This window comes from Ziziphus jujuba, chromosome 8 (assembly GCF_031755915.1).
Source record: "Ziziphus jujuba cultivar Dongzao chromosome 8, ASM3175591v1".
In the NCBI taxonomy this organism is placed as follows: domain Eukaryota; kingdom Viridiplantae; phylum Streptophyta; class Magnoliopsida; order Rosales; family Rhamnaceae; genus Ziziphus; species Ziziphus jujuba.
The window spans coordinates 25624404-25641056 of NC_083386.1; the positions used below are offsets into that span (position 1 = coordinate 25624404).

The following is a 16653-nucleotide window of genomic DNA, read 5'->3' on the forward strand; positions in this document are numbered from 1 at the left end:
AAGAGTTGGACAATGCCAAATGCCTTAAGTATATGCTGCCTTACCTATTGATGTATGGGGGATATTACGAGAAGAATTGGGAAGTGCTTCCCACTTTAGAGCCATTCACGATGACCATGATCAAAGATGCACCCTGCCAAGATAATGGGTATGAATGTGTTGTCATTTGCAACCACTTCTATTGCTGCTGTTTAATTGTGCTTACGTGTGGAAATTCACGTGGTTGGTTTTCATTAATTCTATTCATTAATGCTATTCTGTAGGGGTGATTGTGGCGTCTTCGCTTTGAAATTTATTGAATACAAGAGCAGTGAGGAGAACCTTTTATTTGGCCCGGAAGACATTAGCTTGTTTAGAAAAAAATATGCTGTTGACTTGTGCTTTAATAAATTTTCAATGTAGATCGTATATTTAATATTATGACATCCTACATTAATGGTATCTTAATATGCAGAATCTAGCTTTAGTAATGATAACTGTTGACAAAATAAGAGAAAAGACGACCCTTGGTAGTGATAAAAATTCAAACAAAGATGATTACCGATACGCTTTCAGTAGCATCAATTCACATTTTTTTGACTCCAAAGAGTCCACTAATGCGTGTTTCCGACAACAACATGCCCCTAAACAGAAAAAACCCCAAAAGTTTGGAAAAAGTTCTCAAATTGGCAAAAAAATTTGATTACCGTAGGTTTCATCAGTAATTACTGAAACCCCAGTGTTAATCGCATTTTATCAATTTTTTGGCCCCCAAAAGTCCCCTAATGAGTGTCAAATGCAACAACATGCAAAATATACGTTCTTCAATGATTCTCAGGAGAAAAAATCCCAAACGTTAGGAAAAAGTTCTCAAATTGGCAAAAAATACTTGATTACCGTAGGGCCTTCGGTAATTACGGATGAAACCTACGGTAATCCGTTTAAACTGGCTAGAAAATTTACCAAAGATTTTATCGGTAATTACCGAAGGCTCTATGGTACATTTGACAACTTTTTTGGCCCCCACAAGTCTCCTAATGTGTGTTAAATGCAAAAACATGCAAAATATATATTCTTCAATGATTCTAAGGAGAAAAAACCCCAAACGTTAGAAAAAAGTTTTCAAATTGGCAAAAAAACATGATTACCGTAGGGCCTTCGGTAATTACCGATGAAACCTACGGTAATCAGTTTAAACTTGCTGGAAAAATTACCGACGATTTCATCGGTAATTACCGAAGGCCCTACAGTAATCACATTTGACAACTTTTTTGGCCCCCACAAGTCCCTTAATGTGTGTTAAATGCAACAACATGCAAAATATACATTTTTCAATGATACCAAGAAGAAAAAATCCCAAACGTTAGGAAAAAGTTCTCAAATTGGCAAAAAATACTTGATTACCGTAGGGCCTTCGATAATTATCAATGAAACCATCGGTAATATTTCCAGAAAGTATAAATCTATTACAGTAGGTTTCATTACCGAAGGCCCTACGGTAATCAAGTTTTTTTGCCAATTTGGGAACTTTTTCATAATTTTTGGGGTTTTTTCTTCTTGGTATCATTGAAAAATGTATATTTTGCATGTTGTTGCATTTAACATACATTAAGGGACTTGTGGGGGCCAAAAAATTTGTCAAATGTGATTACTGTAGGGCCTTCGGTAATTACCGATGAAATCGTCGGTAATTTTTCCAGCAAGTTTAAACTGATTACCATAGGTTTCATCGGTAATTACCGAAGGCCCTACGGTAATCATGTTTTTTTGCCAATTTGAAAACTTTTTCCTAACGTTTGGGGTTTTTTCTTCTTAGAATCATTGAAGAATATATATTTTGCATGTTTTTGCATTTAACACACATTAGGAGACTTGTGAGGGCCAAAAAAGTTGTCAAATGTGATTACTGTAGAGCCTTCGGTAATTACCGATGAAATCGTCGGTAATTTTTCCAGCAAGCTTAAACTGATTACTGTCGGTTTCATCGGTAATTACCGAAGGTCCTACGGTAATCAAGTTTTTTTGCCAATTTGAAAACTTTTTCATAACGTTTGGGGTTTTTTCTTCTTGTATCATTGAAAAATGTATATTTTGCATGTTGTTGCATTTAACACACATTAAGGGACTTGTGGGGGCCAAAAATTTGGCAAAATATGATTACCATAAGGGTTTCGGTAATTACCGATGAAATCTATGATAATATTTCAAGCAATTACAAATTGAATGTTTTCACTTATTAATGTCATTTTTTCTCTTACTTTGTCAACATTTATCATCAATAAAGCTAGATTTAGCATGTTCTTGGTGGAAACACACACGATTGAAGTTGTCGAATGGAATTGTGGTGATTCTCTTACAACGGTGGACAAATGTCAATTACCGATAATGCATCGATAATTACCATTGGGCAGTAATAGCATCCGTGAAACAATAAGAAACCTACAAAAAACTGAACAAAAACTAAACACAAAGTGATATTTTAGAAACACAATACAACAGATGACTATGCCAACAAAACAACACATAAAATCAATGTCTATTATGCCAAAACACATGTTACGCAGTTGAGCTACTAATTGCATTCCTTACTACATTACATAACACACGCATACCGCATAACATGCCCCCATTGTCTTAATATAGCGTAGAGCGATTTATGGTCCTTCAATTGAATGGTGCTGTTGGTTAATTTTAGAATCCATATTTTGCATGTTTTTGTACTTAACACACATTATGGGACTTGTGGGGCCCAAAAAATTGGTAAAATATGATTGCCATAGGGGTTTCGGTAATTACCGACGAAACCTTCGGTAATTTTTCTAGAGGGTATGTGTTGGTTACCGATGGTTCATCGGGAATTATCGAAAGTGTACAGTCATCGTATTTTTTTGAAAAATTTGAGAAATTTTTAAGCAATTTTGGGATTTTCTCTCCTTAGGATAATTTTAGAATCCATATTTTGCATGTTTTTGCATTTAACACACATTATGGGACTTGTGGGGCCCAAAAAATTGGTAAAATATGATTGCCATAGGGGTTTTGGTAATTATCGATGAAACATTCGGTAATTTTTCTAGAGGGTATGTGTTGGTTACCGACGGTTTCATCGGGAATTACCGAAAGTGTACAGCCGTCGTATTTTTTTTGGAAAATGTGAGAAATTTTTAAGCAATTTTGGGATTTTCTCTCCTTAGGATAATTTTAGAATCCATATTTTGCATGTTTTTGCATTTAACACACATTATGGGACTTGTGGGGCCCAAAAAATTGGTAAAATATGATTGCCATAGGGGTTTCGGTAATTAACGACAAAACATTCGGTAATTTTTCCAGAGGGTATGTGTTGGTTACTGACAGTTTCATCGGGAATTACCGAAAGTGTACAGTTATTGTATTTTTTTTGGAAAATTTGAGAAATTTTTAAGCAATTTTGGAATTTTCTCTCCTTAGGATAATTTTAGAATCCATATTTTGCATGTTTTTGCATTTAACACACATTATGGGATTTGTGGGGCCCAAAAAATTGGTAAAATATGATTGCCATAAGGGTTTTGGTAATTACCGATGAAACCTTCGGCAATTTTTCCAGAGGGTATGTGTTGGTTACCGACAGTTTCATCGGGAATTACCGAAAGTGTACAGTCATCGTATTTTTTTTGGAAAATTTGAAAAATGTTTAAGCAATTTTGGGATTTTCTCTCTTTAAGATCATTTTATAATCCATATGTTGCATGTTTTTTCATTTAACACACGTAAGGGGACTTGTGGGGCCCAAAAAATTGGTAAAATGTGATTGCCATAGGGGTTTCGGTAATTACCGACGAAACCCTCGGTAATTTTTGAATCAAAAACAAATTGAACATTGTCATTTTTTAATGCCGTTTGATCACTTACTTTGTCAGAATTTATCATTAATAAGGCTACATTTAGAATGTTATTGGTTGGAACACAGATGATTGAAGTTGCCGGATGGAATTGTGGTGATTCTTTTACGACGGCGTACAAATGTTAATTATCGACGATGCATCGGTCATTACCATTGGGCAGTAATATCATCCATGCAATAGTAAGAAACATACAAACAACTGAACCAAAAACTGAACACGGAATGATATGTTATCAAACATGCAATAGACTGCATCCATTTGCTTTTTCAAGTTAAAAATCATAAATGTAAATGTAATTATGGCAAAAACTGATAAAATTGTAACTTTACAATACTATACCACGATGAATGTTGAACGTACATGCACAAGTGCTGTCAAAACTGATATACTAGCAAAGAGAAAATATTTAACCAAATAATACACAGACAATCATGTTTATCTAGCCAATGCATTGAAACTGCAAGTAAGATTTCAGTGTGTTCCAAGTATATATCTTTCTATAATATCAATTCAACTAAGTGAATTTGTTTTAGCTGCAAGATGAATGAGTGCTCGCTTAAGTGGTGCGAAGCTTCTTGTATATCTGCACAAAAGGACCGAGCTCGATCTCCCTATCAAGAAGCTGCTTGTGCAGATTTTCATATTCCTCATCGGTTTTGTTCATTGCATTTGCAAACAAACACTAGTAAAATAAAGGTTAAAAGTAATTAAGATAAAGTAACTTATTATCAAATTTGGCTTCTCTACATTAATTCTTTTATGTTTAAGCATAGCCACTAGGTACAAAACAATAGAATAAAACATGTGCTTGAGCACAAAGAAACTACACAATGTAGATTTCCAACTATAAATTATCATATTCTATACCTTGAAGCCTTTGGAGAAGGGAAGTAGGGGAACCGAACCTCAACATTTCTTCCTTTTGTCTCTCAAGCTCATGTAGCTTCTCCTATGTAGTAGCCAACTCTGTTGTTCTAATAATTCTGCACTGTGACCATACAAATAGGAGAAAATGTTTCACAATCAACACAATAAATTCGACACTACCTAAAGAAAGCAAGATAAATATTACCTGATTTCTGAGCTCCATAATGCGTGGTTCATTTTCCAAGTTCTCCCCTGTGAGTTTAAATAAATTTAGGATCTGTTTCTCCATGCATAATTCAATTGTGCTTGACTGATATATATATAATTAAAAAAAAAAAAAAGAACTAGCAGATTTCTCCATGCATAATCCAATTGTGCATGACTGATATAACAAAAACTAGTAGATAACAAGAAAAGACTAACTCGCTAGCTGCAGTGTTTCTTTGTGAATTTCATCTCTAAGCTGATAATTGTCAAGTTGCAAAAAAATATCTAGGAAAAATAATCAAAACATAGACTCAAGTATCACAATAGCGAAACTACTATATATTGGGAAGGCATAAACCACCATGCTCATTAATAAACCATATAAATCAAGCACAAAAGTCATTGTATTAGCACAATACCCAATATTCACTAACAAGCATTTTAAAAAGGGGTTGATGCATGCACTTATGCACTTAAGTACTATAGACAGATTCCCAAATAAGAGAAAAAGCTTATGTACGTACATTATTTTGAATTTTAACTTGATCGAGCGAAAGTAGAAATTGATGGTATGCATCCTTGTCAAACAAAAGCTTCCTTAACTCGTCAACACTAAAAAATATCCAATCAAAAACAAGAGAATGATAAATATTTATCAATAATGTTTAACCCAACTGCAAAATAACATATCCAAATGAAACAAGAGAATGATAAATATCAATCAATAATGTGTAACCCAACTGCAAAATAACATATCAAAGCGTAAAACATTATAATAATCAAATGAAATATGAAGTTTATGACTTTTACAAAGATGACTAATATTTTCACAAATAGTAAAACAGATTATTTGTCAAGTAGGCTTTAGAAAAATAAAATTAAATGACATAACAAATGTATAAGTAGAAATTAGTTTTCTCTTCATAATAGAAAGAGAAGGAAATAAGCAAGTGGTGATGATACTATTAGAACAGTTTGATAGAATACATGCTTGTCTAAAGATTAATTAACCTAGTTCCATAAAGTCATATGAGTAATCAATATAAAATTTAGTCATGAGCATGAGGAACCTCACGTCTTATCCTTCAAAACAGCAATTACACCCACAAGCCATACAATAGATGGTTTGACTAACAAAAAAATTTATATTATCATAATTACTGAAAATTTGTATTATCATAATTTCTACACAAAATGACCAATAACCCCACTTCCTTTCTACACAAAATGACTAATAGAATATATTTGTATTGTACTCTACTTTCACTCTATTACCTTCAATGCCCATCAAACGACCTCAGATTTTCTTCTCGCAGAAGCAAGCAACCAAAGAAGCAAGGCATACCATAATTATTCATTCCAACCCATATCCCAAGTGGCATATCAAATACAGTCTAGCAATGAGTTGCATCAAACACCACTGCATCACTAAAGATCTTATATGACTTGACAGAAGATGCATATGACCAGACAATGTTCTATAGTTGGTTGTTTGAATCAAGTGTATACTCAAATTTGAAATTAGGGTATTTGTCCTAAATATTTCTGCACATATACAAGTCTATGCTCTCATCTTCTGGGTCTAATTTCCTGAATGACTACAAAAATACCAAGAGTGCACAATACCAAAAGTGCTAATAATAAATCACAGTTTCTCTTATTTCCATGCCCTTAAAAAAAATGGTGGGTTTTTTTGAAATTTTTTGAAAAAATACCCAATTCAAGTGAGAAATCGATGAGAAATTACAGATATTTAAAGAGATACCAGGGGACAAAGTAGCCCGAAATGGCCATGGTTCAAACAAAATGTTGGACAACAAAAGAGAAAAGAAGAGCGGGAAAGACAAGAAATGGGGAGGCAAGCAGAAAGTGTTATCTGTTTTTTTATTTTTTTTTTTTTCGTCATGAAACGAAAACTCACCCGAAATGCTTCTTTGTGTTGGAAGAATTACAGAAAAGGCCGAAGCTCGAAGAAGAAGAAGAAGACGAAGAACGCTTCTACGGGAGATGGTCATGGCAAGAACAACGGCCACAGCATAAAACCTATAGTGCGCCTTAACAGTCAAAATCCAGTCCACAGATTCTTTCCGAGCCATCAATGAAGCACCATTCGAGCTCAAATCGCTGAAACAGACATGGGTCTCTTCCTCTTTAGGGATTAGAGAGTCAAGCTGATGATCTTCCCAGAATAAGTCATTTTCCCTCGCTCTTGAGTTTAAAGACTTTAAAAATTGCATTACCCATTACACAAATCATCTCTCTCCCAAGCTCTGTTCGGCATTCTGTCTCACTTTGTCTTCCTCTTTTCTTTGTGCTCCGTTCATGTCGTTCAGGTTCAGGGGAAAAATAGAATACACATACCCTTTCATTAATCTTTCTTTTGAAAGGATAATTTAGAAATATTGAAAAATAAAAGGGCAAAACAAAAAATATTGAAACCGAAGGGGTAAATTTCCTTAGAAGGCTTTCAATAGGGGTATTGGGTCAAATTCCCCTTTATGCAATGCACATGGGCCCTGTCTTTTAGGATCCGCGATTTCTTCTTTTATCAATTTTTTTTTTTCTTTTTGGGGAATTATAATTATTTCTAATTTTAAAAAGGGGTAGACTTTATAATGTTTATAGGTGTTAAAAAATTAACTCCCTCATTTTTCTTACATAAAATAACTTTCTTTTCTTTTGCCGATTATTATTATTATTTTACCATTTAGATAAAGTATGATTTACTCTAGACGTTCTCTTATTCATTGAATTTTGTCTTCTTCTTTTTTTTTTTTTAATAATGATTTATAAAAATAAAAACATCATAAATCATTTAGATATTCTAGGGATTTTAGGTAAAATCTGTAAAACATTATCAAAGTAAACCACTTATTACCCGACACTATCTCTAATTCATTGAATTTTGTCCTCTTTTTATTTTTTTATAAAAACATCATAAATCATATAGATATCTTAGGGATTTTAGATATAAAATATCTAAAACGTTATCAAAGTAAACCTCGTATGGCCCGAGACTCGACCTTTTATTCAATTAGATAAAATATCTAAAAGGGATAGATATATATATATATATATATATATATTTATATATATATATATATACACATATATATAATGATTTATAAAAATTTAAAAATATATTTGATATAAAAATAAAAATTAGTTTCAATTTTAAAAAAAAAAATGGAAAAAATTGTATATTTGGTATGTACATATTTTGTGATGTCATGAAAATAAAACACCTACAAAATTTTGTTCCTTTAGATTATCTCTGGAAAAATGAATGCACTAATTTAATATTTTTTGAATAAACGATTTATTCAATAATGGTACCGTATTTTTTGAATGCACTAATTTATTTTATATGGTATAGTATCTTTTTAAAATTTTATTTATATAGAAAAATGAATGCACTAATTTACAGTATATTTTGAATGAACGATTTTAATTATTGATCTTCTTCACTGGGAGGTGCCAAAATCTTGAGCCTTCCAAAGCTCCAAAGAAACAGAAAGGAATTTCTTTTTGCTGTGTGATTTTTTTTATTTTTAGTAGCATGGTAAAATTTCTGACTAAAGAATATAATTACTTTATCAAAAAAAAAAAAAAAAAGTATTGATTACAGTTAGGCACTGTGCTCTCTGTCACAGTCTCTCGATGGTAGAGCTTCCCAACCAGTTTTAACTACCAAAACATACGTGTACTCTTCTAAAATCCCTAAAAGCCCCAGAAGAATTTCGAAATCCCACCCTACTGTACTGCATACAAGCTCACTCGAACCTGCCGTACAAACTACACCACCTCTGTTATCCCAGATGGAGATCAGGACCGTCCAACACTCCCAACTTGTCCAGACTATTTTCGATGGATCTACGAAGATCTGAGGCCCTGGACCCACACTGGGTTATCAAGGGAGATGATAGAGAGTGCCAAACAAACGGCTAACTTTAAATTGGTGATCGCAAAGGGTAAGGCTTACGTGGAGAAATATCATAGGTCGTTATAACCCAGAGAAGTTTCACCCCGTGGGGGATCCTAGAGTTGTCACGGAGATACTCAGGAAAAGTACGTGGAGCTGATGTTTGATTGCGTGATTGGCCTGTGGTTCTGCCGAGGAATAATAGTGGGCCAAATGCTACGGTCCCACCACCATTGTTTCGCTACTGGTTGTAGGAAGGATAAAATTCTATCTATTCTAATCCGTTCGATTTAATTTAATTTTAACTATTTAAATTAAATTTTTATATTAATTGAATTGAATTGAGTTTAAAATATTATAAATTATATCAATTACATTGGTTATAAATTAAAAATATAAATTCAATCCAATTTAAATAATATATTATATAATTAAAAAATTATATATTTTTTATTTTTATATATTAATTTTAATATTTTTTTTTATTTTTATATATCAATTTTTAATTTTTTTATATTTTTATATATTAATTTTTAATATATATATTTTTTTTTACATTTCAAATTCCAAATTAAATTGTAAGTTGTAACCCTAAACTAAACATTTACCTCCGTTGCTACCCACCATCAATCCATCACCATCACCATTAACCACGCCAAGCTTCGATTCGACCATCTGCTTCTTTGCTTCAAGACTTATGACTTCAAGATTCATCGCAGCTTCAGCATCTGTTCCTAAATTATATTTATATTTATTATTTATATTTTATATTTGGAAAATTTTTTATTTGTATTATATATTTATAAATTGGTAAGTTTCAAATCGATTAACCAATTCAAATCAATTCGATCATAAATGGTTTGGTTTGGTTTGGATTTAACACTTTAATGGTTTGGTTTGAATTCTATATTAGTGAAACTAATAAGTATGGATTGGATTGTATTTTGGTCCAAAATCGAACCAACCCAATCCATGCCTACTCCCAAACGGCTGATGTTTCATTGCTTTGATCGGCCCGTGGTTCTACCAAGGGATCATACCCTGATGGGTCATGTTGGGGTAAGACTAAGACCTTTCCATAGCCACCAAGTAAAGAAACATTTTTTTTTCTTTTTTTGAAAATCACCTAGTAAAGTAGCATTATTAATGTGCTTTATACTGGTCAATTCGTTGGTATGTTTTGTCAAAACTTATGATGTGAAATTTTTTTACAGAAATTTTATATATATATATATATATATTTATTTTTATAACAAAATAAGATATGTAGATTTTATATCTTTTAATTTTTGTAACTAGGAAATATGTTTTAGAGCCACAATTAAATCTTTTGACATTTTGAATGGTACAAATTTGGAAGTATGAAGAAACATATGGAAGACAATTAAATAAATAATAACAATAATTGAGTGAAAATTTTTCAAAATTCCTAGGCAAGTTAATGGTACATTTTGATAATTTTTCTCCTTTTTTTGGGCCTGAGATTAACATAAAGCCTTGGAAGAAATTGTTGAACAACTTGGAAGAAGGAAATATGAGGAGCAAGTGGGTGGATAGAGACCATATAAATATAATATCATGGTTTTACTTGGGGATGGGAGTTGGACTTGCTTGAGGCTTTTGGGGAGTTTGTGGTGCCCTGTTTTTCAAAAGGGGATGGAGATATGGTTATTTTAAGTTTCTTGACCATATGAAAGATAAAATCTATGTGATTTTAAACTTAAAGATGAGATGGTTCCGAGAAAAGTTTAGAAGCTGTTTACACTAGGTGAATGCATCGTTTTACAAGGTATTATTTCTGAAACTATGTCCTAGTTAATTAAGAATAGTTACTTTTTGTTCATGTGAAATTTATGTTCCTATGTATATTTATGTCTTCTGGCCTAATTATTTCCTAATTAAGAACATTTTCGTTTTCATTAACAGTTGCTAAGCACATAATATATATACACATATATATATGGAAGCTCTGATTCATAACTACAACACATTCTTGAGTTTGTGAAGCATGGACTTCTCTAGTAATTTTTTGGCTGGAAACATCCCAATTGAAATCACTAGTCTCTCAATGTTGCTATCATTGCACTTGGCAAACAACCAGCTGATAGGAGAGATACCTTGGAAAATAGGTAATATGAAAGCATTAGCCCTGTTTGGCCATGTTTTCTGTTTTCTATTTTCGAAATATTGTTTTCAGAAATGAAAATAGAAAACTGTTTTCCTTTGTTTAATGAAAATAATGAGCGTTTGACCATTGATGTTTGAAAACAGTTTTCAACACAAAAAAATAGAAGATATGTTTGGTTAAATAGTTTTCAAAATTTTTTTAAACAGTTTTTGTTTTTTGTATTTTTTTTTTTTTGTATTGTACATACAAGTTTTTTTTTTCTTTTTTCTTTTTTTTTTTTTCATACGAGGAACCTTATGTATAATATATCTAGCTATAAATATTTGTATATATATACATAATATTAATTCATTCATATATTAATAAATTATATACACACATATATATATATAGATATATAATATAACATATATATTAAAATATAAGATAACATTTTTTTTCAATTGAATTTTTTTTCTTCTATTACTATTGATTCATTTTTTTCCTATTATGATTGATTCATTGATATTCATTTTTTTCCATTCCATGTGTGCCATATTATCAATCAATTATTTTTTATTAATTAATTATTAAACATAATTGATAGTATATAATAAAATAATTGTTGCTAATAGGAAATTAAATTTTATAAGTCTAATATAAAATCGCCAACTATAATATCCATTAAATTACTAATTTTTACATATTACTAATATAGTCATGCCACATTACTTGTGAAAGCTGATTTCGATAAGCTCCAATAGCTGTTGCTGCTTCGTCTGACAAATCTATACTATTGTTTGATCCACTTGTACTAGCTTCTTCATCTTCAATCTCTTGTTCTTCTTCTTCCCATTGTCTAAACATAACATCATTTTGTGCCCACTTTCGAATGAAATTATATAGTGTACAACAAGCTATAACTATCAAAGGTTGTCTACTTTGTTTAAAATTCAAAACCTCGCTTTCAACACACCAAAACAACGTTCAATAACATTTCTAAGTGAAGAATGCCTATAATTAAACAATTCTTTTGGTCCTCTTGGCTGGCGACCTCTACCATGGTATTTTTGCAAATGATATCTTTCACCTCAAAATGGAGGAAGAAAAACCCACGATACATGGAAATCCAGAATCAACAACATAATATTCACCTAAAAAGATAGTAAAAATGCAATCATGTATTATACAACTAAAAAAATCAAATAATACTATAAATTTTTTATGTTTTACTTTCTTTAGATAATGGAAATTTATTCTCAGATCTTGTAATTGCATCAAGGAAAACTCTTGAATCATTTACAGTGCCCTCTCAACCAGCATAAACAAAAGTAAACATCATATCGAAATTGCATGCACATAAAACATTTTGAGGCACTATAGATTTTCTACCTCTATAGCTAACTTGCTTGTCAGCAGGAACATGTGTGCTTATGTGTGTGCCATCAATTGCACCAATACATTTCTGAAAACACCAAAATATTATAATATTAGTTTTATAATATCATGTACACTCTCAGCTTCCAATTCCATCTCATCATCAGTATTGGGTGGATCACTAGTAGATGCATGACGAAACACTCCAGTAGCAGTTGACCTGTTAAATATAATTCCTAATAGCCTGTATTGCTCACATCCTTTCTTTCGAAACTGAGTTGCTTTAGGATGCACCTAAAAGAATAAATAATATATTCATCAACATATAATAATAATAATAATAATATATTGTATATCCTCAAATGAAAATACATATACCTGTATATAGTTTTGCCACATTTCCTCTGTAGCATTCACAGTATTAGTTTCAGCATTCCAACCAAATCCAGTTTGTTGCAACAGCTCACTAAACTCATGATGCTTACTTCGACGCATATTGGAATTTCTGCTTAATTTGCTTCATGTTGTAGTTTCTTTTAGACTTATTATTCAGAGCTTCAAGCATATTAGTCCATTCCTTTAAACTGAACTGACCATTTTTCATACCACCTTTATTTATCAAATCTACCATAACATCTATATAAATCTTTTCATTGTAGCACCCCATAGAGTTGAATCATCACCACCATCATTTTCCATAGTGGACATCGTAAAAATATACTACAGAAAAAATAAACATCAAAATTGAAGCAATCATCATAAACATTTCTAGGAATTTAAAAGTTTCAGCAAAGGCAATCATCATAGAAAGTGAGAGAGACAAATTCCATGCTGAAACAAAGACAAAACAATTAGGAGCTATATGAAAAGGCAAGAAAGATGATCAAAGTGAAACTGGAAGACCAAATTAAAAATAGTGTAAATACCAATCTTCATCATTCAGTAAGAAAAGAACATAGCAGAACCCATTTGTCAAAAATGGGTTTGGTAAAAAGGAAAAAAACAAAGGGAACTATATTAATCTACATTAATATCTCTAGCTCCTATTTCCTATCCATTTCTGTGTGGTCTGCAATAGGTTCACATTTACTGCTTCCCCTTTGATCCTTCAATCCAAAGATAGAACTGACCTTGGCTTAAGGTGATAGCTCTACCAAAACAAATAAATGGCCCAAGTCTAAGCATCACAAGCACCATTCAACCATCACAAGTATCACCTATATCATTTTACTATTCCCCAGCAACAAGTAACATGCAAACATTTCAACTGCATATGCATTAACCAATCTTTGAAACCCAACATACCTTTGTAAAACACAATAATAATCGATTCTATATGTAAAGGTTGTAAAGTGTCCCCAAAAAAAAAAAAAAAGGCAGACTTTGCGTATGAAAAACAACAATTAAAATTTGATATAACGTAGAGATATGATTACCCAAGTGTACTAGAACCATTTGATAAACAAGGAGATGGCATGAATAATAATTATGTATTTCAACTTGAATTTATTTTACTGTCCACGGTTCTGTAAAATAATGTTTTTGCACATTGACTGGTTTCTTGAATGTGATTTGCAGATCTTTGATGGTTGACATAAAGACAAATGGATATGACATGGAAAATGGCACAAGCAACCTCGCCTTTCCCTATCGCACTTACTGCAAGGTGATGAATACCATCATTCTTGATATGCAAATCTCACAACATACATCAACAACCAAAAAGGTCACACAACAATGTTCCAGACCAATATCGGCAAATTCAAGCCGGTAGTTCCATAGAACATACTATGGAACAAAATAAAGCTACCAGAAGTATGGCTATTGGAAAACTTGGTACCATAAAAGATTTCTCAAAATACTCAGCTTGCATAGATTATGGAGCATGAACAAGAACGAGGGAGATCATATCTGATTCTTAGAGAAGCACTACACTTATGACAGCTTCAATCTCCAAAAGAACAAATGTATTTCTTAAATATATTACTCCTAGCCTTCCTAATTCAATCTTTGAAGGAGTCAAAGAATATGGAGGAGGAATAACCTTCAAAAAGAACATGAAGGATGAAATCTTTCCAACTTTAAAGAAGCCATTATTAATACAGTCGAGAAAGTTGACCAAGAAAAATTCACAATCGATAATAAGCAATTAAACCCAAATCCAACAAAACTACAAACACGCTTAATTTATCAACAAAAATACAAAATCCAACCAAAATCTTCATTCTGGAGATAAATTTCGAAAAAACCCAACTTAAGAACACTAAAAAAAAACCAAAAAAGACCTAATTTTTCTCAAAAACCAAAAAAAAAAAAAATTGAAAATTTTTCAGTGATACACCCAAAACTAGAGAATGAAAATACAAGAATAACAGAAAATAAAAAATTAGCAAAAACAGGAATAACAGCTTATAGAATAACAGCTTATAGAACGTTGAAAGATTTGAGAAAAGAAGAAAAACCTCGATCGGTGAACTCCAAGAGCATAGATCTGTTCGAAATTTGTTGAAGGAATGACTATTCGAGATCTGTTCGATGAAGGTAAGCCGGTGTGAGAGGGTCGAAGAGCGGTGAAAGTTTCGAAGAGCAGTGAAAGAGCGAGCGTGAGCAGCGAAGGTGAGAACAAGTGGGTTTCAAAACAGTTGGAAACATCTTTTTGATGTTTTCCCAATTTTGTTTTTTTTTTAATTTGTTTTCTAGATTTGTTTTTAGAAACAAATGGCCAAATAGCTACATTGTTATTTTAGAAATAATTTTCTGTTTTATAGAACAAAAAACTGTTCTAAAAACAGATGGCCAAACGTGCCCTTAGAGTCTCTGGTTTTCTCTATGAACCAGTTTTCTGGTGAAATCCCTCAACCTATGTCAACTATGAGTTTCTTGAGCTGTTTGAGTTTCTTGGGTGGAAAGATTCCATCAGGCGCTCAACTGCAGGGCTTCGATGCCTCTAGTTATGTGGGAAACAGTTTGTGTGGTCCTCCACTCAAACAAACATACACTATCGACAGTGTGGTCATTGGTCTCAAGAACAAGAAAATGAATTATGATGACCATGTAATGTCATGGTTTTACTTGGGGATGGGAGTTGGATCCGCAAGAAGCTTCTTGGGAGTCTGTGGTGCCCTGCTTTTTCAATAAAACATGGAAATACAACTATTTTCGGTTTCTTGACCATATGAAAGATTAGATATATGTTGCTTCTACCATAAAGGTGGGATGGTTCCAGGAAAAGTTAAGAAGCTGCTACCATAATCGGTGAACGTATATTCATATTTCAATAAGGTACTGCTTCAAACAGTATGTCCTTAAAACATTTTCTTCTTATTCATGTTTGGAATTGCTATCATGCATCTTAGGCCGAACATCAAACATTAAAACATGTTTGCCAACTGAACTTGTCCATAGGGCCGGCCCAGACCATGAATCTGGTATTCAATGGCACAAGGCCCCCAATTGGTCAGCCCCTAAATACAAAATATATATTTTTTTTAATTTTTTAAAAAAATATTTAAAATAGAAATAAAAAATTGGAATATTAAAATGCCTAGTAAAAATAACAATAACATGAGCCCCTTTATTATTTTAGGTTTTTTTTTTTATTAACTAGCAATTAATATCTTTGAACGGTGTTGCAATAAAAAAAAAAATTACAACCATAATTATCTTTGTTTGCTTTTAACAAAGTAACGATTGTGGTATGGTTAATGCTTATTTCTTGCATATATACAATACATAAATATATGCTAAAACAACTTTTTTAATAGTTTAATTATTAGTTTTGGATTTAAAAATGTTAAAAAAAATTTAAGTGAACTTTTAAAAGTGTTTTGAGTATTATTGCATATACTTTTGAAACCTTTTTATTCAGTAAAATTTAAAGTGTGGTTCATTTTATTTATTATTTATTTTAAATATTTATAGAAAAATTAGCCCATAAAGTAGGCCTAAGGACCCCAAAAAATCCGAAGGCCGGCCCTGCTTGTCCACTGAATTGCTTTGATAAGCTACATTTCAAAAGGCAATGTGCAGCCTTACTAGCTTCTCTTAGAATTCACAAAATAAAGTATTTCTCAAAGCGATTGCATTTGTCTTCCCCTATATATTTATATTTAAATATATATATATATATATATATCAGTGACATCAATGCTTCTCTCAGCTTCCAATACACATGATATTTGATTGCATAATCACCCAAGCTTCTTTAATCTTAGTAAGTGATAAGGATTCAAATTTGAAACTGAAAGCCAAAGGTTTCTCCTTTCTATTGAATCCGAATGTAAAAGAATTCTATTTGTGATACTTTT

General features: G+C 32.0%; 1 protein-coding gene across 6 annotated transcripts; it reads right to left on the reverse strand.

Annotated features, from left to right (window-relative positions):
- Nucleotides 1-4137: 4137 nt before the first annotated feature.
- Nucleotides 4138-7357, reverse strand: LOC132799125 (cyclin-D3-2-like). 6 transcript variants are annotated; one of them, XR_009640194.1, is made up of 4 exons: nucleotides 6862-7357; nucleotides 5465-5552; nucleotides 4939-4985; nucleotides 4138-4849 (listed from the first exon to the last, which is right to left on the reverse strand). XR_009640194.1 is itself a non-coding variant. In XM_060819362.1 (3 exons), the coding sequence occupies exons 1-3, from the start codon at nucleotides 7175-7177 to the stop codon at nucleotides 4816-4818; spliced, it is 402 nt and encodes a 133-aa protein (XP_060675345.1). In that variant the 5' UTR covers nucleotides 7178-7341; the 3' UTR covers nucleotides 4138-4815. The 6 variants fall into 6 exon arrangements, 2 of the variants coding, with proteins under 2 accessions (XP_060675345.1, XP_060675346.1); XR_009640193.1 differs by having other exon boundaries at nucleotides 4138-4854; nucleotides 6862-7355; XR_009640191.1 differs by lacking the exon at nucleotides 5465-5552 and having other exon boundaries at nucleotides 4138-4548; nucleotides 4734-4854; nucleotides 6862-7341.
- Nucleotides 7358-16653: the final 9296 nt, after the last annotated feature.